Genomic DNA, 24,887 nt, shown 5'->3' on the forward strand with positions numbered 1-24,887 from the left:
TAGAAGGAGATTAGCTACACTGAAATAGAAAGGAAAGGAGAGGGCATTGGTGGCCATGAGAAAGATGGCAGGAGAGGTTGGAACAACAGCCAATCAGCAGAGGAGAGAAGTGTTAACCAATATGAAGGATAGAGGGGAAACATGAATAACAATAACTTATTATGGTACTTTTAAATTAATGTTATTTACTTTGATACAATGTAATTATGTCATTAAAGTGTGTGGTGCCGTTCTTGGGCTGAAGTTTTTGACCTTCATATTTGTTTAGTTTGTTATAAAAATTTAGAAGAAGACCAGCACCAAACAACTGTCCTAACCACATCATTCCAGGGAACAATCCTGCCATTGTGAGTGGTTGGACTATCTGACCTAATACGATAAGTTCACTTAAAATGTCCCATTTCTGCAACTGCTTTGCTACCTATACAGCGGCATATGCAACAGAACAGAAAAGTGATAGGCTGCTCTGCCACCTTCTGCTGCTATTTTGCTTTTGTGCACCAGGTGGCAGCACTATTGTCATTTCTGCATGCACCTCTTTGCAAGCAGGTCTAAGGCATCTTGCTTTTCAAATGCCAAAGGCACCCTCACTGTTACGTTTTTCTCTTGTGCCAGGCATCCAGTGAAATTTGGCCACAGAATTATATCTAATCATTGGGAGGACACGATGTATTCAGGCATGCTTACCCACAGCAAAGTCTGTAAGGGCTGACTTTAAATAACTCGGGATACATTAATCTTTTAGTCATTGAAATGCAGCCTTTGAAATGTGGCCAGTAGGCCTGGTGTTCAGTCTTTAAGTATTTGAGGAAGGCAACTTGGTTTTCAAGTACATTTGCCACTATTTCTGTTATGAGTTCTCTGTACCAGGCACTGAAAAACTCCCCTCATGTCCCTAGGTCACATCCGGCTCTGTTAGTCTCCTGTCCAGGGGCGGCTCTAGGAATTGCACTGCCCCAAGCACGGCGGCATGCTGTGGGGGGCGCTCTGGCGGTTGCCGGTCCCTCGGCTCCGGTGGACCTCCCGCAGGCACGCCTGGGGATGCTCCACAGAAGCCGCAGGACCAACGGACCCTCCGCAGGCAAGTCTGTGGGAGGTCCACCGGAGCTGCCTGCCGCCCTCCCGCGGCACGCCGCCCCAAGCGCGCGCTTGGCGCGCTGGGGTCTGGAGCTGGCCCTGCTCCTGTCATTTCCTGTCAAACATAGTTCAGATACTTTGGCAACATCCCTTTCTGTCTGTGTCAAGTCCTCCTCTCCCCTTTCACTTCCTTTCAGACAAAGCTTTGCTACTACCCCTCCCAAGCCGTGTTTCTCTTTGTCTCTTCACTCTATTTCAAATGGTTTTCTAACTGGTGACGAGTGGGGAAGACATTGGCAAAGTTGACTTTGCAATGGGGGTTATGCTATCACTCAAACAAATGACATTTCAGCCATCTCTGTGTTACTATACAGAAATAGTATTTTGCATATAATTGGGATCCACTATTACATTATGCGTTGATCTAGGGCTCTGATTTGACGGTGTCAGCTTAGTGTTATGGGGCGCTATTAGAGGAAGCTGCTTTGTTCTACAGAATGAAATGTCCAAACCAAGTCTCCCAGCACCAGTAAATCCCACCAGTGTGTAGACATGCTGCTCCACTATATGACTTATACCTAAATAAAAACACTGTTATGTGGACGTGGCACTGATGCTGGACCCTTGGTTTAGAAAATGGTGGCTGTTCTTTTAGCATTTATTTGCAGTATAAGATCATTAAACACAAACCTCCCCTCCCTCCCTCCCTCCATGCCACCCAAACCAGGAAACGTCAGTAGTAGAAATATGTGGCAAATAAACTTTTATTATGGGTAGGTCCCCCATATCTCCAGGTACATGCATTGGACCAGGTGTAAAATTAAAAAAATTGTTCTAATTAGTTTGTGTTGCTCCTTTTGAAGCTTATAAACACCTGCTGAGCTGCTCTGATTTGTTGCTCTAGTACGGTGCTGGAGGCCCTTTTATTTTTCCCGATTTGTTCATATGACAGAGACCACCTATGTATTCTGGTCAAGTCTCATGAGGTGGTTCTCAGTTGTTGCTGTAAGTGCCTGGCTTCAGCCTTTGCTGCTCAGATCCCAAGGCTGACTTGGAATCGCCTCAATACCCTTTCTCTTGGAACCTCTTACACAGCTGCCTTCATTGCACGGGGGCGGGGGGAGTGTCCCAGCACCACATTGAGACTGCCGCCATGAATGTGAGAGGAGGAAGGGGCAGGATGATCAGATAGTGCAGGCAGTGTTGGGTGAAGGCTCTTTATATATCTCAGCAAAATATTGCAAGACACCTCCATTGGTGGTATGCAAATGTAGACAGGATCCAAATTAGTCACTAGTGTTTTAACCAGCTGTGAAGTGGCTCAGCCTTCTCGCTTGTCCTTGGGCCGCGTAGAAGTACACTGGCCTCTTGCTGAGGTGTGAACCCCACCGGCTTGCCACACACTGACTGTCCATGTGGACCCTGGTGGCATGCATTAACAATTCATTAGTGTACTTTGATCTAGAATCATAGAAGATTAGGGTTGGAAGGGACCTCAGAAGGTCATCTAGTCCAACCCCCTGCTCAAAGCAGGACCAATCCCCAGACAGATTTTTACCCCAGTTCCCTAAATGGCCCCCTCAAGGACTGAACTCACAACCCTGGGTTTAGCAGGCCAGTGCTCAAATCTACCCAGCTTTGAAATGGGGTAGATTCACACCCCAACTTGCTGCAAACCAAATGGTCGTAGACATAGGTGCTGACTCCGTGGGTTCTCCAGGGCTGGAGCACACATGGAGAAAAATTAGTGGGTGCTGAACACCCACTGACAGCTCCCCGTGGCCCTGCTCCAGCTTACCTCCACCTCCTCCATGAGAGCGCTGCCGCATCCTGCTTCTCCCCCCTACCTCCCAGCGCTTGCACCACGAAACAGCTGTTTCGTGGGGCAAGGGGAGAGAGGTGAGGAGGGGGAATGTGGCACACTGGGGGAAGAGGTGAGGTTGGGGTGGGGATCCAATAGGGGCAGGGAGGGGGCAGAGACTTTGGGGAAGGGGTTGGAGTGGGGGCGGGGGCAGGGCCAGGGAAAAGGTGGAGTTGGGGTAGGGCCGGGGTGGGGGAGGTGGTGGCACGAGCACCCATCGGTGCTGGAGAAAGTTGGTGCCTATTGTCGTAGAGACATTTCAGCTCAGATCCCACTGTCCTCAAATCCTTATGTCATAGTCCTCTCAGGCTTTGTAGCAGCACCCTAGGGAGTCCAATCTTTCTCTAGTTCGCTGAGAACTGGAGAAGGGAAGCACATCCAGGCTGTGGGATTTCCCTCAGCAGTCTCATCCTAGTCTTCACAGAATTTGTGATCTAGCTTCTTGGGCCGCTTCCTGCCAGTTTGCTGCTGACACAGAATAGTCCTTGGCCTCTCTGGCAGCCCCACCCCCTTCTGCCAGGGCTGCAACTTCTTATTGTGACTGTTGCTGGTCAACCAGTTGGCCACAGCTGGGGAGGTGGCTACTCTGTCCCTTAACCCTGTGTTTTAACCACTATGTCATGTGAATTAGAGTTGAGAGACATGGTAGTTAAAAGCCAATAGTCACCTGGACCCTTGTCTACACTAGTACGTCCACTTGTGCTCTCCTCAGTGGGGCTGTACCAATATCAGTAGTGGGATGTGTTTTAGAAGAGAGCTAGTGTAGACCCAGCCATACTGTGCATCCATAGTTGCAGTAGTTCTAAAACAAAATGGGCGTTGATCCTCAGCCATGCCCTGTGCCTGATGGGTGGGGCTGCAAAGTAGTTATTTGTGGTTTGGTTCCTTGATTGTTGGGCTGCCCAGGGATTCCTTTCGGCCTCTAGCATAGTTTAGAACAGCCCCACCCAGCTGCTGTAAACTGCACCCAGCTATCTAGGACATTGAAGAGGGTGGCTTGACAGAAGGAGCTTGCTGGAGTGGTTACCCCTGTTACGTTCTTTCCCCCAGGCATGCCTCCTATGGCAGGGGTCACAGGAGGTAGCATAGAAATTGGCTACGCTTTGTGCCACCCAGGGATTCCCCCATGTCAAGGATCCCCATGTGGAGAGAGTTTGCTGGCTTTCCAGTATTCTCACACTGTGGGAGTTGTGCAGAGGAACCAGAATTGGATCAGGGCTGAACCTTATACTTAAGTAACTTTTATAGACTGTTTACTGTTGGTCTCTTTACTGTCTTCAGTTACATACCTGTTTTATCATCTAAGCAGTATGTACTAATCTATTTTCATTTGGTTAACTCATGTTCATATTGGCAAAGTCTTTGCCAGGCTTATGATGAAGGATATGTACTTTCATTGTAAATAGTTCTGTATTGTAGTGGCAATACTGTAAAATGCATACACAAACCAACACTATTATTTAGAAGTGACATTAATCTGATAAAGCCTGCATCTACCAATAGCCTATTTTTATGGCTTCCCCACTTTGTGTGAATTTTTGCAGTGTAGAAAATGTTTGTGTTGTGATACAAATTAGTCCAGGGCTGTGTTTTTTTTATGTTTTGAAGCAGCATTTTTATAGTCCCACTAAAATACCACTATGTATTATGATAATGTGAGAAACCTATCCATAATTTACTCCGTCCAGTCTTTCTGCAGAATTAAGCTAGAACGGTAGGATGACCAGATAGCAAGTGTGAAAAATTGGGAGAGGAGGTGGGGGTAATAGGAGCCTATATAAGAAAAAGGACTCAAAAATCGGGACTGTCCCTATAAAATCGGAACATCTGGTCACGCCATAGAACAGTTATAAGTAGCCTGACCCTGCTTCATCTGAAATCTTTGGCAGGACTCTGAGTAACTTCAATGGGAGAAGATCCATAGAACATAACATGCTGGATTAAATCTTTATTGGCACATCTGAGGTAGAATACTTATGGATGCTTTATATACTTAGAATGTCAACTGATTGGCTAACCAGTCAAAGTGCCCCTACTCATGATAGAGTTAACGAGATTAAATATATTCAGAGCTGCATCCTCTGTCTGTTCAGACCTGGCTTGGCATGTGGGAAGTCTGATTTAGTCAGATATGGAGATTTACATTCATTTTCAAATGCTTATTCCCCTGATTTTAGGACTTTTTTCCCCGTTTTTCCTGTAGGGCCATTTATCAGCGTAGTGCTGTCAAAGCTGGAGAATATGTTGGAGAATTCCTTGCATGTTAACTTGCTGCTCATTGGGATTATTACTCAACTGGCCAGCTACCCGCAACCTCTTCTTCGTTCCTTTCTGCTCAATACCAACATTGTATTGCAGCCTAGCGTACGATCATTATATCAGGTACTTCATCAATTCCTCATTTCATGCTCACTGCAAGCTTTGCCAGTAATTCTAGTGCCTTGTTTACCTGTTTTTCAGTTTGTTGCTGTGCATTTGCTTTCCCCTGTTTGAGGACCTCTCTGTTTAGTTTGATGTGTTGACTGTGCCAATGCAAGGAGCTGGAAATTAACTACACAACTGGAATTGTAACAGTCTCTTTCCAAATTAGAAAGAGGATAATTGCAAGGATAGTATTAAAAATTTACCATTTTTATTTTGGCAGGTGCTGGCCTCTGTGAAAAATAAAATTGAGCAGTTTGCATCCATCCAAAAAGATTTTTCAGGTCTTCTTATACAGGCCCAGCAGTACTTGCTTTTCCGAGCGGACATGTCTGATGTGGCACCAGAGTTACTAACCAAAGGTAAATATCAACCACTTTCACAGTGGTATATGATCTAAAACACTGACTTGCTGGTTGTCCCCCCTATTTTCCACAGAAAGGGGGTGTTGCCAGCACAGAATGCTTGAGGCAGCAACAGTGGTTCGTTGCCCGGTGTGCTTTGCTTCCAATAAACACACCAAGGTGGAGAATGCAGAAAAAGTTTATTTGAGCCCAAATAAGGTGCAAGGGAGACATAGCAATCTCAAATCCTGCACACAGACATAAGCTGTGTGTCTCTTCTTATACATGACTTCAGCCAGGCATCCTCATTACCCCCCACTATTCTCCTCCCCCTCCTATATAGTAAACACATTGTATAGTTAGCAATTAAATAATCCTTGACAGCAAACAATTCATCTTGTTAGTAACTTTTCAAGGCTGTTACCTTGGTTTACTTTTGAATTTATTACTTTGCTCTCCCTCCCCTCCTCCTCCTAAGCCAGATAGAAACAGGCTTTCAGTGTTGCACTGATAAGGAGCAGTTACATATTCCATTCTTAATTCTGACCTGTGAGTTCGACTAGAATTTAACATGAAGGGACTCTTAGACAAGCATAAAATAACTTTGGTTCAATCCAGGCCTAGTACAGAAAGGCTTCATTAACACTGTGATTTTCCACCCTCAGGAGTTACCTAGGGTTATGCTTAATGACACCAACAGGGGCATTATGCATATCACCAGCCAAATGTATTTCTATATCTTTGTAACTTTAAAGGGACAATCCTAAGTTTTTAGGCCACAATACGTGGACGCACCTTGAAATTGTCTCCCATCTGGAAATTCTTAGTGTGTTTTATTTTAGCACATGAAAACTTATTTCTGAAAGAGTAACAGAATAAGGTGTTGGCATGACTTGCTGTCAGACTGGCCGAGTACATGGTTTATGGGGAGGGGTTGCATGTGTGCACGACCTCATTTTATTTTTAGTCCCACATTGAGCAATGCAGCCGCTCTTTTTTGGTAATTCTTGGAGAGAGCAGTTGCAGAAATAAATTTATTGTGAAATTCTAGTAGATAAAGCCTTATAGGCTGGACTAGAATATCGTTAAGGGAGATAAATATGAGCCAGAAATTTTTGATTATGCCCTTTTTAAATGGAAAGAAGTAAGTTGAAAATGAAATGCAGTACTAGGAGGGGCACATCAAAGGTGGCGGTGACTTGGTGCCACCCCACAGCACAGCGTTCCCACTCCAGCTGACTTTTCTAGCATCTGCTACTTCTCAGGCATGCTGTGTGCTACACCTATTTTCAATGGGCTGTCAATCATTGTTTCATACAGTAAGTCAGATGATAAATTTAAAATGTAGAATCCTCTTTTCTAAATGATAAAATTCCTCCAGCAGCTGATGGGGTCAGGGCCTCACATTGTAATCAGAGTTCAGAACTTCAGGCGCCAGGTTCTAGAATTGCTGCTGAGTTGTCAGCACTAGGCTCCAAGCCTCCATTAAAACCTTGCTTTCACATATGATGGGAATACATAGGATCTGCTGAGAACAGTAACCATAGAGATAGCAACAGAACAGGGTTCAAGAGATTCTATTTACTGAATCATTATCAATCATTTGGAATGAATATCCCACTGTCCCTACCCCAGATTTTTTGTTTGGCTTTTCATTGGTGTGTAGGAAGCAAGGGAGACTTTTTAAAAATGCTTATTTAATTGCTTTTTTCTGAGGGACTTAATAATTTTCCTCAGTTCTAATCAGCATGGTGTCAGCTTCTAACATTCCCAATATGCATACTCCACAAAATCAGTGTCTGTCTCAGGCTACTTCTTGAAGCATTCATCTGTGGAAGGTGCATGCTGTAAATGAGATGTTTATCACAGAGACCAGTGGGGTTTAGAAGCCGGGGTCAAGAACAGTAGATGAGAGAGCCTTACAATTAGTGCGCACTGTAGCTGGCATGTGGGATGCAAGATTAGAAGCCAATATTTAATGGCTTTTTTTTTTAGGTACTGTATAATGCATTCCTACCATAACTTCATCCATCTTGTAAGTGTTATGTTTCAAAGCTCTCTGTTGTAGCTATTCAGACACAGTGAAACTGCTTCATAAAACAATCTCTGATTTTGGCATTTATTTATATTTTCTGTTTTACATCAGCATATTTGTGGGCTTCAGTGTTTGCTGAGTCCCTTCATAGTGGTTATTATTCCAGAACCTGAAGCAGAGGCTGCTCAGTCACTGGCCTGTAACATTTTCTCCTGCCCTGTGGCAGCCCCTGTAAAGAATGAGCCTCTTGACTAATGCTTAGAGACTAAAATACCTAGATAACTGCAATTTTGGCTCTCAGCCATCCTAGCGATGCCAGTAATCAAACAGTAATTCTGGGGGCAAGTTACCTCCCTAGTCCACCAACATGCCACATCATTATTAAGAGTTGAAATTGCTACAGTATTGGCAAATAAAATATGGTTGGACTTGATGAGATTATTGCAGGAAGCTAAAATGAAAATCCAGTATTATGGAACTAAACTTTCTCCTAGATTCCCTTTTCAAGTTGAAAAGTGAAAGATGTATAACTGCAAACAACACAATCTTTCCTGATTCTTCCTGCATTACTGAATATAGTTGACCTCCTACAGGATTTAAAATTGAAAAACAGGAACTGATCCCATTGGTGAAAACTAATTCAAAACATAAAAGAGAGGGGACATACTTGGATCACAATAATGATGTAAGAGTTCTAGGAATGATGGAAAATGTACATCTCTGCTTATTCTGAAATAGTACATGGTGAAGGGAAAAGTCTATTTGATTTGAGATTGCATTTGTAGAAGCATCAGGCTATTAGAGTGTGTGTCACTTATCTGGTTGTGTCCCTGGTGGTAAAAAAAAAAAAATTAAAAAAATCTAGAATATTAGACCTTTTCAGTCTCTATGCTGTAGGATTCTATACTGTGTACAGTTCTGTGCACCTTAATTCCAGAAAAATGGAAATTGAGAGCAGAACTGGATGAAAAATTTGACAGAACAGATTTCCATTGAACGATACAGTTTAATTGAAATATTTTGCAGAAGTGGGTCTATCTGGATGAAATTATTCAATCGGAAAAAAAATCAATGTTTAGGCTTTACTTTTAATTATATTTAAGTATTAAAATATATTTAATATGTATATAAAAGATAATTCATGTTTTAATATAATATAAAAGTCCAAACAAAACATTTTGATGGCTATTAAGACTACTTTTTTGAATTTTTATTTTGCAGGCAATTTCAAAATGCTTTTTGTTTTTCAAAAATATTAGCATTTCCTGCAGAACAGAAATTCTGGTTCCTGGCCAGCCCTAGTTGGAAGAAACCCAGAGAACACCACAAGTGACTCAAGAGTCTGGAGGGCAAGAGTTATGATTAACTAGAACAAGTATAGCTTTACCAAATTATTGCTAAGAGATGAAAACTTTATCCAAGTATCAGAAGGATATACACTAACATCCATAAACTGAGGAAGCGGAAACAAGGATGGAGAAATATGGAACAGAGAAACTGCCATGGTGCATCAGACTAGTGGTCCATCTAATCCCATAGCCTAGCCTGTCTCTAACAGTAGTTGGCTGGCACCAGATCCTTCAGAGGAAGGTGCAAATAACCTGCTCATACTTTAAGGGAAGTTTCCTCCTAACCATATCACATAGTGGTTAGTTAATACCGTGAAGGATGTAGGTTTAATCCTTTTTTTTTTAAATTCTGTCTAATATAAGAGTGGACATTCTTAGTGGTCATGTAAATGACTAATTACATTTTGAATCCTATTAAGCTCTTAACCTCAACATTTTGGGGCATGAATTCCGCATGCTAATTATTTATCGTGTAACAAAAAGTAATTTTTATACGTTTTGAGTTTGTGGCCTTTCCGTTTCATTGAATGTCACTTAACTAAAATGTGGTTCCAACTGGGGTTGAAATGAGAAGCAATATTTTAAAATTTTGTATTACTTACTTTGAATAAGAGACTAATCTTAGTCCCAATCCTGGAACGAGCTCTGTAAGGGCAAACCATATAGGTGTCTAGATAATGGAGAATGTGTGGTGGTCTCATTTATTTTAAAAAATTATTTCCTGCCTGTTCACAGGAAGATGGTAGCCTCCATGGAGAAATCTCAGAGAGGGTTACAGCTGCAGAAAAAACTGAAACTTCAGATAGTATTTCTTAAATAATGAGTTTGAGCTTTGCAGAGTTGTCATGAAAATTTACCTGCCCAGGCCCAAAATCCACTCAACTGCCTTTCCAGGGTGATGATGGGGAAAACGTATTTTACTTGTCTGTCCCCAAAACAAAACAAAAATAAATGCTAATGTCAGGTAAGCAGGAGAGTAGACTAGTGCAAGGCTGTATTATACTTTGGGAAAGTGTTTTCCACCCATAAAGTGCAAATAACTCTGATTTGCCTTTTTAACGGTACCTTCATATATGTTCCTTTCCATTACTCTGCCTTCACTTACATGTTGTTTCTTCCCACTGGCAGCTCCCAGCAACCAGATTGCTAAAGAAAAAAAGGGAGCACATGAGGAGTGGGGAATAACCCCACATGCCTATCTGAGCCTTGATAATTCTCTTTTTTGGGGGGTGGGATGGGAAATAGAATTTGGGCCACACGGTGTGTAAAAATATTGCATTACATAGCAGTCGTGGAGTGAATGCATTCTCTAGCATGCATTCCACAGTACTGTAGCTTGCAGTTTTAATTTGTTTTGTTTACTGGTCAAAATTGATTCTTCTTTTCTTCCTGGATTTAGAGAACATCCAGCACAACTGCAGCACAGGGAAAGGAAGAAATCTTTCTGAAGCTTCCCAAACCCTGCTCCAGCCTTTCTTGGGACACAGAGCAAAGAGAGTAACGACTCTTCCTGGCATTCCCTTGCCTGTGAGGAATGCCGTGCTTGCAGCTGCCCTTTTCCCAGAGTTTCTGAAGGAGCTAGCAGCTCTTGCACAGGAACATTCCATCCTGGGTTACAAAATACCGGGTGATGTTGACGATTATTATTAGTGTCATTTTAACAGATTTTTTTCCCCTAATAGAATTAGCAGATTTTTAAATGCAAAGTTGCTTACAAAAGAAAGTTCTGCTTTGATACTTCCTGACAATACTTGATCTGGGAAAAAAAAAATCTCATTCCATGTTACCTTTCTATTGGGCCTTATGACTTCCAACTGTGCAACATACTAATTTGAAATAATAGAACCCCTCAGGAATATATCATGTATACCCTTTTTCCCTTGTGCATCTACACAACTTCCTTTACCTCACTGCTCCGGTTTTCAATTCTGGCCTAGAAAAGTGGGTTGCCCAGTGGGAGAAATCTGATATGTAAATATATATATGAACATTGCACATAATTGGTCAAATAAGCCTTCTGTGTTAAGGGCCAAGGTTTTTGGGGGAGGGAAGGGGGTGTTTGCTTTATTTTTAAAAGAGGAGTCTACAGTCCCACCTCTGAAATCCCCTTTACCAATGGCTGGGGTTGTGAATCCAAGTGGTCTCATGTGTTCTAAATGCATGACTAGCTGAAAGCAGGTGCTGTACCCAAGACATACCGTATTGCCTTATGTTGCATACAAATCTGCAGCTCTCAGCTGTTGGTCTTTTGAAGTCAAATGAAATGTATAAGTGGATGTAGAGTGCAGACTGCTTGGAATTTTCCTTGCAGTTTCTCAGCGTTCTTTGATAATTATATTGCTACCTAAAATCTCAAGCAAGCCTTATTTAGTAGAATTTGCACAAAGTACAAAGCAAAATGTTTCTATGCAAGCTCTAACAAATTTGTAGAAGAAATTTGTTTGTGTTCTTCTATTGATAAGCTGAAGAAAAGTATTCAATATCTTTCAGTAGTGTTACAAGAGCAACTCCGATTGATCTATTTTTGTTAAGTACTGCTTTTTATGGAAAAGGACAGCTTGCCTCTGAAAAGGTGTTTAATTTTTTTTTAAAAAATGTCATTTTGGTTAAGGAAAAACAAAATGACTACTTGTAAAGAGAAACTGGTTATTTATTTTTAAGTTATGTGCTAGCTTTGCCTAATATTGCACTTTCAGGGTAATGGGGACGGGGGAGGAATGTTCAGCAGTTGGGGAGGAAAAAGTAACTGGGATAACTGAAAACTGTTTGCTAGTGACTAACTGCAAGAAAATTCTCTTCTGTGAGTAATGAGGTTCATTAGAAGAACCTCAACATGATGAATTGGTGCATCACTGCTGCATTTTGTCTTACTCTTAGTGGCATAATTGTGCTTCCAGTGCTAAACTTTGCTCTATGTGAATGGGGGCTCAGTTCATGAAAGCCTTAATGCTTCCCCTTTCTACTACGAGAAAACTAAAACAACCCAAAAGCACTGAAAACCGGAGGTAAGAATGATATTAAAGCAGTTTTTGTTATGGTGCTGGTTATAATTCCCCAATACTGAAAAGCCCCATTATATAACTTCCCCCATTTCAAACATGTTATCTTCACTTGGGGAATGTAAATGAAAAACCTATAAAAAGAAAGATCAGGTAACATTTTGTAAAGTACTTAAGTGACTTAGGATCTGAAGTCCCATTAACTTAGTCCTTCGTCACAGGGGGGTATGTCTACACAGTAGTTAAACACTTGCAGCTGGCTTGGGCTGCAGGCTTAAAGTTGCTGTGTAGATGTTTGGGCTTTAAGTTAAGCCTGAGCTCTGAGATTGTGTGTGTGTGTGTGTGTGGGGGGGGGGTCATCCCAGAGTCCAGGCTCCAGTTTGAACTCGAATGTCTATACAACATTTTAGTCCCACAGCCTGAGTCAGCTGGCCCAGGCCAGCCACCAGTCTTTTATTCCAGTGTAGACATACCCGTTGGTGCTTTGACAAGTGCACCCATTATCCATAGCAGGGAGAGGTAGAGTAGTGCCTGACTACACTAGGTCCTGTCTGTAGGAGACACTAAAAGTCCTAAAGTGGATCTGTACAGATTGCCACCTGCAAATACTTCCCTTGACCTGCCATCACTTGTCTGTCTAGATATCTGTAATGTATTCAGGTCTGTGATATCTGAACACCAGCTGCCCTCCCTGCTGCAGCTCAGCCCTTTGTGCTCAGGCCCACAGGTCACTTTCTTTTCTGTTACTCCTGCTCCATGCAACTCTTTGCCTGTCAAATGCAATTCCACTAAACCACCCTCTAGCCTCCGTGCAGCTGCTCCACTCACCACCCCTTAGAGTGCCTTTTTTTTTAAACTCATTTAATTTAGGAATGGGAGAATTCTTCTACTGATTCCATTGCTGCTGGAGCCATGGCCAACCAGCCTCAGGTCCCTTTCCTTCTCCTAGCAGCTGGTAGGTTCTTCACTCTCACTCACACACACACACCCACCATAGAACTGTGGTTCATGCCTGTTCTCTCATAAATTATCCCTCAGGGGAAGAGAGAGATGGCATAGCATCACTTACCACAGTGCTCCATCCTATCTGGGCTGGGTCAGTGGCTGCTGAATTCCTTAAGCACTGATCTAATCTATTCCCATGTCAAAGCATAGCCACTATCTTCTAGCAAGAAGCTGATGTGAGTGCTTTAAAAGGACTAAATACATGTAATAATAAAATAAGCAAACTTCAATGAGTCATAACCAAGTGGGGATTTACTCCCAAGAAACCATCCACACTTTTAAAAACTGTTAATGGGGTGAATTTGTTTAGTAATTCTCCCTTTCCTTGCCTTTAAGTTAAAATCAGACTCTGAACTGTTTAGGAGTGGTTTCATATTAAATGGTCTTTCTCGTTACAATAGTCTGTTCTGAAGACAAAGGTAGATGGAGACCTTAAAATGTGGACTGTGCAAACTAGATCTGGAAGTTTTCTGGTTTTGACCCAGTAAGCTGTAATGGTTCCAAAGGAGTTATTCCAGCCTACCACATTAGTGAGCTTTAAAAAAACCTACAGTGTGCAGAGGAATTCTTACTGACAAGTCATTACACTGTATGTGCACAAGGTATGCTTTAAACAAACAAAAACTGTCACCTATCTGAAAGGAGAGACCATATTATGGACTTGTAAATTTGGCAACCGATTCCTCAATTTTTGAGATATACAAAGGAAATAGCAAATAAAAGTCTGGTCAGTTTATACTCAAACTCTAAACTGTCCAAATAAAGATTCAATACTTCTGGCCTGAGATAGCATAGGCAAGGGTTCAGTGAGGGCTGAATTACAGAACCATAACCTCCAGCATCCTGAGAAAAAATAAACTATGATATTGGTACTTCCTACCTTCAATGTGCAGAGCAAACTACATGCAATTTAGCATGAAAATGGTGGTGGTTTCATTATCAGAGCCTCAGATTAATAATCCTTTCTTGTTCAAATCCTTCATCCGAATGCTGTTTAATATGCTGCTGCTTTCAAATTGGACTGATCTGGAACAACAGAAATCAAGACCTGATTCTGATCTGTTACATTAGTGGAGAGGACGAAAATCAGACCCGAGGAGGGTTGATTTTTTTATTTAAAAGGTTGCCCTTCTTTTAGTACACTTAGATACATTCCTTCAAAGTCTCTGCTGTTCACAAATTGCTTTTAATATTTCATCGGGGTTTGTCACATCCTGTAGTGAAAGCGCAGTGCATTCACTTAGTGAAGTTATGCCTGTTTGGTGAATACTACCTAGTTGGATAATCTTTGTGTTAAGGACAGACAGATAAGATTGATCCATTTAACAGAACTGTTTTTTGTTTTTAAAACTTGGGTAAAGGCACAGGTTTTCAGGGGGAAAAGAGTGGGTAGGTAATAACACACGTACACCTAGATTTCACCAGTTCCAACCTGGGCACTAGTGGCTGAAAGGCTTTGACAGCTCCTTGGCGTATGTGCAGTGAGACAGCTTTCTGTCCACTCCCTAGGGACACAACTGGCTTGTTCAGCACAGAATGAGGGTTTACGTTCAAGCTGCCCTTCTACCACTAGAGGTAGGTCTTGTAGTACAAGGCTGAAGTATGCACTGTCATTGCCTGTGCTGGCATGCCTCTGGGTAAACAGAGGACTCCATTCTCCAGTGTTGTCAATTCAGCACCTTCCACAAGCATTTAAAAAAAAATCTCTAGGATGGGAGAGAAAAAAAAGAACAGTCTTATTTGGTGCAGTTAAATGATGTCACACCTTTTAGTGTATTATTTTGAATTGTAGCCAGAGCTACAAAGTCATTACTGCTTACTGTGCAAATCTTCTTTTATACATTGATTATAACATAGTTCCTCTTTGAGGGCAGCTTGATTTAATAAGCAATTTACTGTGCTGTACTGACTGAAATTACTATGTCATGCCTACAGTTTTGAAGGCTCCAATTCTTATATTTATAACATTTAGACCTCAGCTACAATTGCAAGTAATGTAGTACTTTTACCATGCTAGTTCTGGCACAATACAGTAGTGTCATGCTGTCATTGTCTAAATTTAATTTAGGTCATTACAAGATGTCCCTGGTTGCACCTTTTGGGCTTTAGCAATAGAAACTGATTAGATAGAAGATGACATTAATTACCAACAACTAAGTTAAAACAACACAGGCTGGCAGTGTGGTACTCACTTCAGTGTGAAATACAGACAGAACTGAAATTTGTATTACTCTTGTTTGTCACAAGCAGAAAAACGTCACATAGTGGCCCTGTGTGTCAAGGACCATTACTGTAAAAATATAGAAGGGAGGGTAAAAATTACCCCTTGTTAATGTGTTTTTGGATTTGTTTGCATAAGTAGGTATTCAAGTAATGCAGTGATGGGTGCCACCACAAAACTGATTGCTATGGTGCATATTTAATTTATAACTTCATTAGCTACAAAAGCTCAGATTAATAACTAACTTTCTTGAGGGAGGTCCTGCTTTTCCAAATGTGATCTAGCATATTTTGTTTTGTTGTTGTATACTGGTTGAAGACACTTATTTATGAATAGTATTACTGTGTCAAGTACATATGCACTTTAATTGAGTTTTTGATCCTCTGGCCTCTAAGGGCTGCTGGGAAGTCATTACTGCTTACTGAGCAAATCTTTTTATTCATTGATTATAACAGTTTGTGTGGCAGCTGGATTAAGGCCTAAAACCCTTTATGGAACTTTTGTGCAAAGGCTGCGTTTCTGAACAAAATAATTTTCTTTGCCAAAGTTAAAGTGCCCATGTATACCTGTGTTTGATATATTAGCTTCAAGAGAGCATTTGATATCACTATTTTATTGCAATTTGCTTAAAAATAACCAAGTGGATCTAGGCCAAAAAATAATGTAGCTGGGTTAAACCTAGGTCTGATCAAACTTTGTCTAAATGCTACTCTGTCAGCTTGGCTAGCACCCACACAGAATGCCATCTCATCTCTAATGGAAAGATGTAAGCCTTTAGAGACTACAAGTCTCAGCATTCAGTGCTCCAGCTTGAGCCAAGAGGCCATATCACTGCTGGACACAACTCTGTTAACAGGGAGAGAGACATTCAGTTTACCAACTCTAGCAATATTTAGTTTCCCTTAAAGCTCCAGCTCAGAGTATTGTGATTAAATTAAAGTCAACATTCACACGTGGAAGTTTCTAGCCCTCATAAATGTAGAGAAGCTTGAACCATCAGCCTTCCTGTCAAGTTTGGTGGCAGAATTTTAGCAAAGTCCTGCTGGGAGCCTGCACCAGCATATTTCTCATTCAAACCTGCTTTCCTTTTCTTTAATATTGCATAACCCACCCCCCACAAAAGTCACCAAATTGGGCTGTCTGCAAGGACAGTGATTTGAACCCACACTTTATGGGGATAGAGAGCTGCCTTTAAAAAAAAATCTGTTGGACACTTGTGCCTGCATTCTGGTCCTGTTCTTCCAGTTTTGTGCTACTTGGGTTTCAAAATGCAGGTAGAAAAAAAATCAGCTTCGCTGTTTAGCTGGGAATCCCTAGCTGGTATCAGGCCACTCTTCGCTTCCTAACCACTTCCCTGCCCCCAGGACCTCAACAAGAGAAGAGGGGAGGGCTGCTTCAGAAATCCTTAGCTACCAGCGTAGCTCCTTCCAAGTGCAACTTGAAGTTAGCGTGAGGCTGTTCTAAACTGTACCAGGGCCCAAATCAGCCCTCAACTAGCCATAGGAGTAGGGAGGCAAAGGTGAATCCAGTGCAGCTTGCCTGGACCTGTGGCTTTAATATATATTGCCTCACTTATAACATTAACAATACAATTACACCTGGGGCATTTACACTGTACAGCCAACCAGATCCATGGTTCTCATATCTGAAAAGATAAATTGTGACCTTCCTGCTGTAACTTGGTTTTCTCTCATCCTTACATGAAGGAGAATGTTACGAACTTCCTATCTGAATCATATGAAAATAGCAATGTAAGGGAGATACAGCAAAGGGCAAAAGTTTTGATGTACTGCTCTGTCTTCTTTCTTGAGCACCCTGAGATTATAGCTTTAAACAAAAAATGAAGGAGGGTATTGGTTCAAGAGTGAGATGCTACTTTACACATACAGCACACAAAGGCCATTAATCTATGAAAGGCTGCTGCTGCAGTTAGTGACTGTGAAAGTCTGTATATTACAAAGGGCTGCTCAGCACAGAAATAAGATTATTACACTAGAATGATGTCACAGCACCTACTTAATGGCCTGGGAAAGGGTTCAAATTACATTAGCATTTACAAGTAGAATGCCTAACCTGTAATGAAAGTTTCCATCAGACACCTCTATAACATGGATCAAATTAAACTCTGCTGTGAAACTTTGCAGTCAGGGCTGATAGCTAAAGGTTGTCTTTCCTCATTACTCCCACAGTGCCAGAAAAAATATTTTGGCAGTTTCTCCCTCCAACCCCCAAATGCAGGATAACTGCTGCTACACGCGTATAATCAATGCCCCCTGCCAAAAGCTTTTACACTCTATCTGGTAAGAGCCCATGTTTACCTACCTCTCTGTCCATTTGGATGGGATTGTAATGACTGTGTATGGTGTCAACTTGTATACATTGGTGAAATTTCTCTCTGTAAGCTGAAGGGCCAAGGGAAATTCTCTCACACAGGCTGTGTATTAAATTAACACTGAGGATCTGGATGAAACTGTCTAACTCACCCTGCCTAACAATTGGAGCACATCAGGCATCTAAGCAGCAGCTCAGTGAGAGCTTCAGTAGCAAACTGACACCTGGAGTTAAGGGCAGAACTTGAGCCTTAACTCAAGGCAGCCCTCGCTTTTGTCCTTTGTACAAGCCTTGTGACACTGATCACTCCATAGACAGTCTCTGCACCGTCACCCCACAACACCCACCCTGTGTTGCGTATTTGTCCGATAGCTGATTAACTCCTTGAGTATGTGGCGGAGTTGTCACACTCTGTAGGGAACAAACTTTTGGGTTGGGAGCAGGAGAATCATTCTGGCCATTTTTCACTGGCTGTTTTATGTTCTGCTCAGAGGGGCACAAAGGCTGGGGCATAGGCAGGATAGCTCAGTGAAGTGAGCTGAAAATGAACTCACACAGGATAACATGTCTGAAGCCATGGTAGCCAGCCCTGTCAAAGCTTAAGCTCCCCTCACCCCAGCTAACACTGCTTTAGACATGATAGCCAGCACCTTAATGAGCATACAGAGGACTTCATACACATTAAGATCTGATTGAAGAAGCTTACCCTTTTTGATTGTCAGTCAAGAAACATCCTGAAAATAGTTTTTGTTCCTATGCAAAATGTTGGTTTAAAAATTCAGCAAGTGAGGAGTCCATAATATGGTTTCAAGTATCAGAGGGGGAGCTGTATTAGCTTAGAGCTGGAAAAAGCGAGAGAGTCCTGTGGCACCTTATAGACTAACAGACGTATTGGAGCATGAGCTTTCATGGGTAAATACTCACTTTGTCATAATATGGTTGAAGATTTTTAACCTGTGTCCTTCTGTCTGCTTCTAATACAAGGGAAGAGTTTGTTACAATCATCCACTTCTAGTTTGTGCTGCCTGCCTTGTTCTCCATTGTGTGTGTGGCAGGTAACGTTGAAAGTAGGTTGAGATTTATAGTAATTGCTATTTTAAACTTAAAGATCTAATGCTGTATATTCATAGAACTTGTCCATGAATTATTACAGACTATTTTCTACCCTATTATGTAATTGCCTAGAACAAAATGGCTTTGAAAACAGGTAACCATTAAAGATATTTACCAACAGTAGTCATGCTATGGTATCTGAGAGCCTTCTATTTTAAGTGTAGTGCAGTTACTATTCTCTCTCAGGTAAGGGGGTAAGTGTAACACACATCCCACTCCAAAGCTGCCCAACAAAAAGCATTAATAATACAAAGAGGACAAAACCTTCTGGAAAAGGTAGGGTTTGTTTGTTTGTAAAGATAAAGAATAGGCTTAACACATATGGACCCATAAAATTCAAACTTTATGCAGATGCTCAGTCCATAATTCACAGTCTTGTGCCTTTTGTTTCCTCCCAGAATGGCAGGAGTTAAGGGCAGAGCATTAATCTAACAAATTCAAAGTTCAGTGTATATTGTGGTTTGTGTCATAACCATTTATTATCTGGATGTGTTTTGTAACATTGATTGAAACTTAGCACTCTGAACAAAGTCATCATGGAACAAAACAGGTGCCACTAAGTAAAAGATAAAATGGTGGTTTTGCTCAGATGTGACAAAATGATAGTTAAGCCTTTGTTTGAATGTCAGTTTAAATACACAATTTTTTTAAAAGGTCAACGTCTGTCATTGCAAAATTCAGAGTAAATCGTATCCTTTTCAGACAAAACAGGCAACTTAACGTTAATGCTTTTTGTCAGCTGCACAACCTTTTAACTAACTTATTTTTATGTGAACAATGGGTACACGTTTTATTCAATAAATATATTTGAAAACTCCTGCATTTTGCCTCTTTTCTGCTTAAACTGTGAGCTTGTTTGTTCAGATGTTTCCCTGTCAAGAAAGATAGTAGCACTGATAATCAAAGAATGAAGTACCAGTGAGCAGGGCTGAACTAGGAATTCCATAATTTGAAGATGATAGCTAGATTCCACAGAAGAGGCCTGGTCTACATCCTCTCTGAATTAAGCCCAGATTTTGAAAGGTATGTAAGAGCCCAAATTTCATTTTCAAAAAGGATTTAGGCATCGGAGTAAAAATCCGATTGACAGTCAATGGGATTTAGGCTAAGTGCCTAAATCAGTTAGGCACTGCAAAACTGAGCACTGCCGCATGTAAATAGCTTTAAAAACCTGGGCCTAAGAGCTTAGTATGGTATGTGCATGCATTCCAATGGCAAGACATTCTACCCTTCAGAAGTATCTTTGAGCTTGAGGATAACTCTGGTTTTTAGAAGGGATTATTTAGCAGCATCAAAAGAGGCTTCTGAACTCCAGAAACCACAGTCCATAGCCCTATCAAGTATTTATTATAGATGTGCATATAGCACAGGCTCTTGAAGTAGCAGGATTTTCCATAATGCACAGGACTGCCTGGGCTTCAGCTGCCTTAGTTGGTTTTAGGGGCCTATTTAGCCACGGGGAGCGGATAGATCATCCCTTGAAGGAAGGAAAGGCAGCTAGGCAGTCTCTCCTTTCCCTCCCTCTGGCAGAGGCAAGGGAGGAGTGATAGCACTAAGGAACTGCTTCCCCCTCCTGACAGGTTGGGGGAGTGGCCAGCAGTGGCTAAGCTGCCACAGCGAGTAGGTGGTGTGTCCTGCTTACACATTTTAGAGTGTGAAATGTAATGATGTGAATTTCTATTCCTTCAGAAAAACATTGCTACCTGGCAATATTGAATCACAACATACATCTGATACAAGTTCTAGAGTATTCAGACAAACAGTAATGTATTGAATCACTTACCTTTCTCATGTGTGGAAAAGTGAACAGCACTCAATACTACCTTCTCCTATTCATTTGCACTGAATATCTTTTCTTTTGTCCTGACAGAGGGTGAAGCATTCAAGGAAGACTGTATAACAAGATACTACCTGAATAACCACCAAAAGGGAATAATAATTCTGTTCTATGCTGAGACTACACAGTATCTTTTTCTAGCTCAGGCTGGAATTGAACTGTACAAAGTCCAGGGAATGTCCCGTTGTTCCCTCTGTAGGGACCTGTGCAAGTTGCTCTGAAAGTTACTGTGACAGCCTCTTCTCTAATATTTGTTTCACCAGCACAGGATCTGCTCGCCCTCTTGTTGTTCTTTGAACCAGTCCAATCAGTTTATTCAGAACTTTTGGGTTTCCCTTCTTTATCTCCATAACCTTGAAAACAAGAGAACAAAGTATTTATCACGAATAATGGAAGATGTTCTGTTTTCCCTCTAAACAGATGCATATTTTCTAACCTTAGCACCAGCTTAATGTAAGCCCAAAATTTAGTATTAAAGTAAGTTTTTTGGCCTCGATTCTGCAAGGGCTGTGTGTGGCTGGAACCCTACAACTGCTTGGAGCCCCACTGGATGAGCAGAGGCCACTGCAGGATCAGGGCCTCAGTCCTAATAGAATTACTGGTTTCATGATTATTTTTTATTCCAAGGAAAATTTTTTTAAGAAACTCCTTGCAGTGTTTTCAAGTCAAAACAGTGCAGTGCAGAAAGTAAGACAGCAACCAATAAACAGATTTTAAAGTGTTCAGTATCAACTGATTAGTAATAAATTTAAATGTATTAATTTGAGTTCAGAATTATTTTAACAATTCTACTATGACAGTGTCCTTCTAAAGTGGAGACACTTGTATTTCATTAACACTGACCTGGCATTTTTCACTGGAGCAGAAACTTTAGAACTAACCTTTTAAAAGTTTTATATCAGATATAATAACTTGAAGGAATCTCTTGCAACAAAGCATTAAATGTTTAACTATGTTTATTCATCATAAAAATACTACCAGTGAGAGAGACAGGTTCCTTTTTTAGACCCACTGACTGACCCCAAAATGCCTGCACATTGGCCTGCACAATTACTGTGCACTGGCCACTTGCATGGCCAGTCAGGTAGCCATTGACCCATTTCTGCATGCAAATACCCAATCTGAAAATAGAAAAGTTTAAGCTGGAAATGATGCCTAAAAAAACCTAACCGTTTAACAAGGGAAGTATGAAATTCACCCTCACTGTGTCTTAAAATCAGGTAGGAGGTCTTCCTAAAAGATACGTTCTAGTTCAACCATGATTTATTGAGCTCTATCATGTTTACTTACGGAGCAGAGGAAAATAATTCTCTGCATTGTGGGGAAGTATTGGGTGAAATTCTATAGCTTAACTTATGCATGTTGTCAGACTAGATAGTCTCCAGGGGCGGCTCTAGCAATTTGGCCGCCCCAAGCAGTCATGCGTGCGGGAGGTGCACCGGAGCCGGGGGACCAGCGGACCTCCCGCAGGCATGACTGCGGAGGATCCGCTGGTCCCGCAGCTCCAGTGGACCTCCCGCAGGCATGACTGCGGAGGATCCGCTGGTCCCGCAGCTCCAGTGGACCTCCCGCAGCTGCGGAGGGTTCACTGGTCCGGCAGCTCCGGTGGAGTATCCGCAGTCATGCCTGCGGGAGGTCCGCTGTCCCGCGGATCCGATGGACCTCCCGCAGGCATGACTGCGGAAGGTCCGCCGGACCCGCCTGCCGCCCTCCAGGGAAAATGCCGCCCCAAGCGCACGCTTGGCGCACTGAGGTCTGGAGCCAGCCCTGATAGTCTCCAGAGCCTTAAACCTTATTAATACATCAACTACCAGCTGCACCAATTGCATGCACAATTGCAAATACATCCACCTATTATTGTATCTGAATTTTAGCCCATCTGTAATGTCCCAGCATAGACAGGGCACACTGCTATCTTTATCTGCTTACAATTACTTAAATTAGAAAGTTCAATTAAGTTTAGGTATTGCATTCATTCATAAATTGTTCAGTATTTGAGTGTTAGTTTCCCTTTTTCAAAAATTAACTACTATTAAAAAGCAAGGCATTTTCTCTTGCAATAGCCCAACTACCTGTTCTGTAAGATAAGATTTTATGGTAATTTAAAGCAAGAACTAAAAGCTTCTTTACTAAAATGATCACCTGAAAGCAGCTGGAAAATAAGGCTGCTTTATCACAGCTGGCTTCGCTAAAACACGGGAAGCTGAGGGAGGAATTCTTACGAAATAATTTTTATTATTGAAACAGGAATCTGGTCATGGACCTTCATCTTTTGTGCTGTTGAACAGTTCTAGCTCTCTGCTCTTATGCTTCAGTACTAGTCTGAAAATACAGAAGCATGTTTATCAGACACTGCAAATGAGTCAATATAAGGGAGGTCATGCAGATCTACTGCAAGTTCATTTTCTTTATCAAAAAGCTCTTTGCAAAGCTGTTAGTGTCTCCCAGTGAGACTTTGGCGTGGGTGGTATCGTTCTCAAAAGATGTTAGCTTTTTTTTCCAACTGCAAATGTCGCTAGACAATGTTTATACTTAAAATAAGCCATTCATTCCTGCTTTTACATTTTGCACTCCAGAGAATACAAAAGCACCTTTTTTATAAAGCTAATATTGGATGTGATCAAAGTTACCCCTTCATTTTGCCCCCCTTTTATAATTTACAAGTTTACTTTTTCTAACTGAAAATCTCTGGAATCTTGAAATCAAAATGTTTAAAGCTTTCCTCTATGACATACACACACTGTGTTAGTGTAAGATTGCTCATGAGGGTTAGCCAGTCAGTATACGTTTCTTGGGAGAAGAGACATGGACTTTGCACAGAGACACAATAAAAGCCAACTTTTTAACTTACCAACATTGATGCTATCTCCTTTAAAGCTAATATTATTCATGTAGAATAAATAATTACTTCTTGTTAGATACCCTGAGTTTTCACACAGTTATATTAATTTCATCTCTTTGACCTTAGATATCTCCTAAAATGACAATGAAAAAAAAAATCTGGGAATTATACTGATCAAAATTGCCAGGCCAGGTTAATGAAAGCGCTCTCTGCACACATACAGTTGAAAGGGACAGGACTTCTACTGTGCTTGTTTTCTTGCACTATCACTTTTATGCATAGTCAGAATGACTTGGCTTCTTGGACAAGCCAAACTAATAAATCCTTCATTTCTCTTTGAAGATGTACAAACAAATGCAGAGCCAGAGGAAAGATGGCAATTTAAACCCATTAGCATCACAGACTATCAACATGTCCAAGCTGCTGTATTCAGTTCCCACCCCTGTTCTAATCACCTCTTCCTGATGTTCTTCCATCACTGCCTGACAGATCTGTTCAAGCTCTTGCTGATCCTGGATCAGTTCAAGTTTCTTTTCTTTAACGATTTGAAGTGGGGTCTTCCCCTCCCCCTTCCACAATTCCTCAAGCACCTGCAGCATCAAAAAAGTAGAGGAGGGGAGTCAGTGCCTGTTGCAGTCACACTTTCCACTGCAGTAATGTGTGAGTGCATTTAGTTGGAATAAAAGCAAAGGGTTAACATTTATGTGATTGACAAACTTTCCCATGCAGCTCTGTGGACACATCTCAATCTTGACTTGCTAATGCCTCTCCAGAGCAAAACCTGCCCACCCACAAGAGCACCAGGATGAGATCAAGCAACTCAGTTTAATTTATGATCTGAACACAGCTTAAAGTCGAGTGCAATAATCCAGAGCACACCACATCCCCTCCCTTTATTCTGAAGCACAATATGCATGTCACGTAGCTTTGCAACAGTGATGCTCTTTGTGCCCCTACTGTAGAATTGCCGTACGAGAAGGTGGTGTAGTAATCCCTTGTTATTCATATGAGTGTTGCTAAAAGAAATTACAACATGCATGGTCAACAGAGAATGCCACTGCAGAGAATTGACAATTAGCCAACTATTGTGCCTAGACAGATTCCAGGTAACTCATTTCATTTACAGACCATCACCACAGGAGGGAGAGAGTGAGGATGCTTAATAGAAGAAAAAATATTGCAAATCAGAATCCATGTGGCAGCCCTATCCCATCCATATCTCACCTCCAGGAATAGCTGGGTGAATCTACGCTTCTGGAATAATTACTAGCTAATATGGCTGTGTTCCCCTACTTTGTAGCAAGGCTATCACCATGGAATAAACTTGGAAGAAGAGAGCATTTATAAAAAAGCAACTTCCTTGGGCAGTCATTTTCTGTATTTCCTCTGTTCTTATTTCAGAGATGGGGGATGTGAGAGAGAAAGCCCTTATTAAAACAGCTGCTTGATCCT

At 41.5% G+C, this 24,887-nt stretch overlaps 2 protein-coding genes across 8 annotated transcripts in view; one reads left to right on the top strand and one right to left on the bottom strand.

Annotated features, from left to right (window-relative positions):
* FHIP1A (FHF complex subunit HOOK interacting protein 1A) overlaps positions 1-19,573 on the top strand; it is a 131,636-nt gene extending 112,063 nt beyond the window's left edge. For 5 of the 7 annotated variants that reach the window (XM_045017887.1, XM_045017889.1, XM_045017888.1 and 2 more), the window contains 3 exons: positions 5,142-5,320; positions 5,583-5,721; positions 10,487-19,573. In XM_045017887.1, the coding sequence (XP_044873822.1) occupies positions 5,142-5,320; positions 5,583-5,721; positions 10,487-10,737 (569 nt within the window). In that variant the 3' untranslated portion in view covers positions 10,738-19,573. Of the gene's footprint in view, positions 1-5,141; positions 5,321-5,582; positions 5,722-8,959; positions 9,223-10,486 lie in introns of those variants that run through there. The other 2 variants (XM_045017893.1, XM_045017894.1) reach the window with 2 other exon arrangements.
* GATB (glutamyl-tRNA amidotransferase subunit B) overlaps positions 19,534-24,887 on the bottom strand; it is a 61,391-nt gene continuing 56,037 nt past the window's right edge. The window contains exons 12-13 of the mRNA XM_045017895.1: positions 23,891-24,025; positions 19,534-20,946 (exon numbers count right to left, since the gene is read on the bottom strand). Of these exons, the coding sequence (XP_044873830.1) occupies positions 20,818-20,946; positions 23,891-24,025 (264 nt within the window). The 3' untranslated portion in view covers positions 19,534-20,817. The remainder of the gene's footprint in view (positions 20,947-23,890; positions 24,026-24,887) is intronic.

The sequence above is a fragment of the Mauremys mutica genome, chromosome 5 (assembly GCF_020497125.1).
Source record: "Mauremys mutica isolate MM-2020 ecotype Southern chromosome 5, ASM2049712v1, whole genome shotgun sequence".
Lineage (NCBI taxonomy): Eukaryota > Metazoa > Chordata > Testudines > Geoemydidae > Mauremys > Mauremys mutica.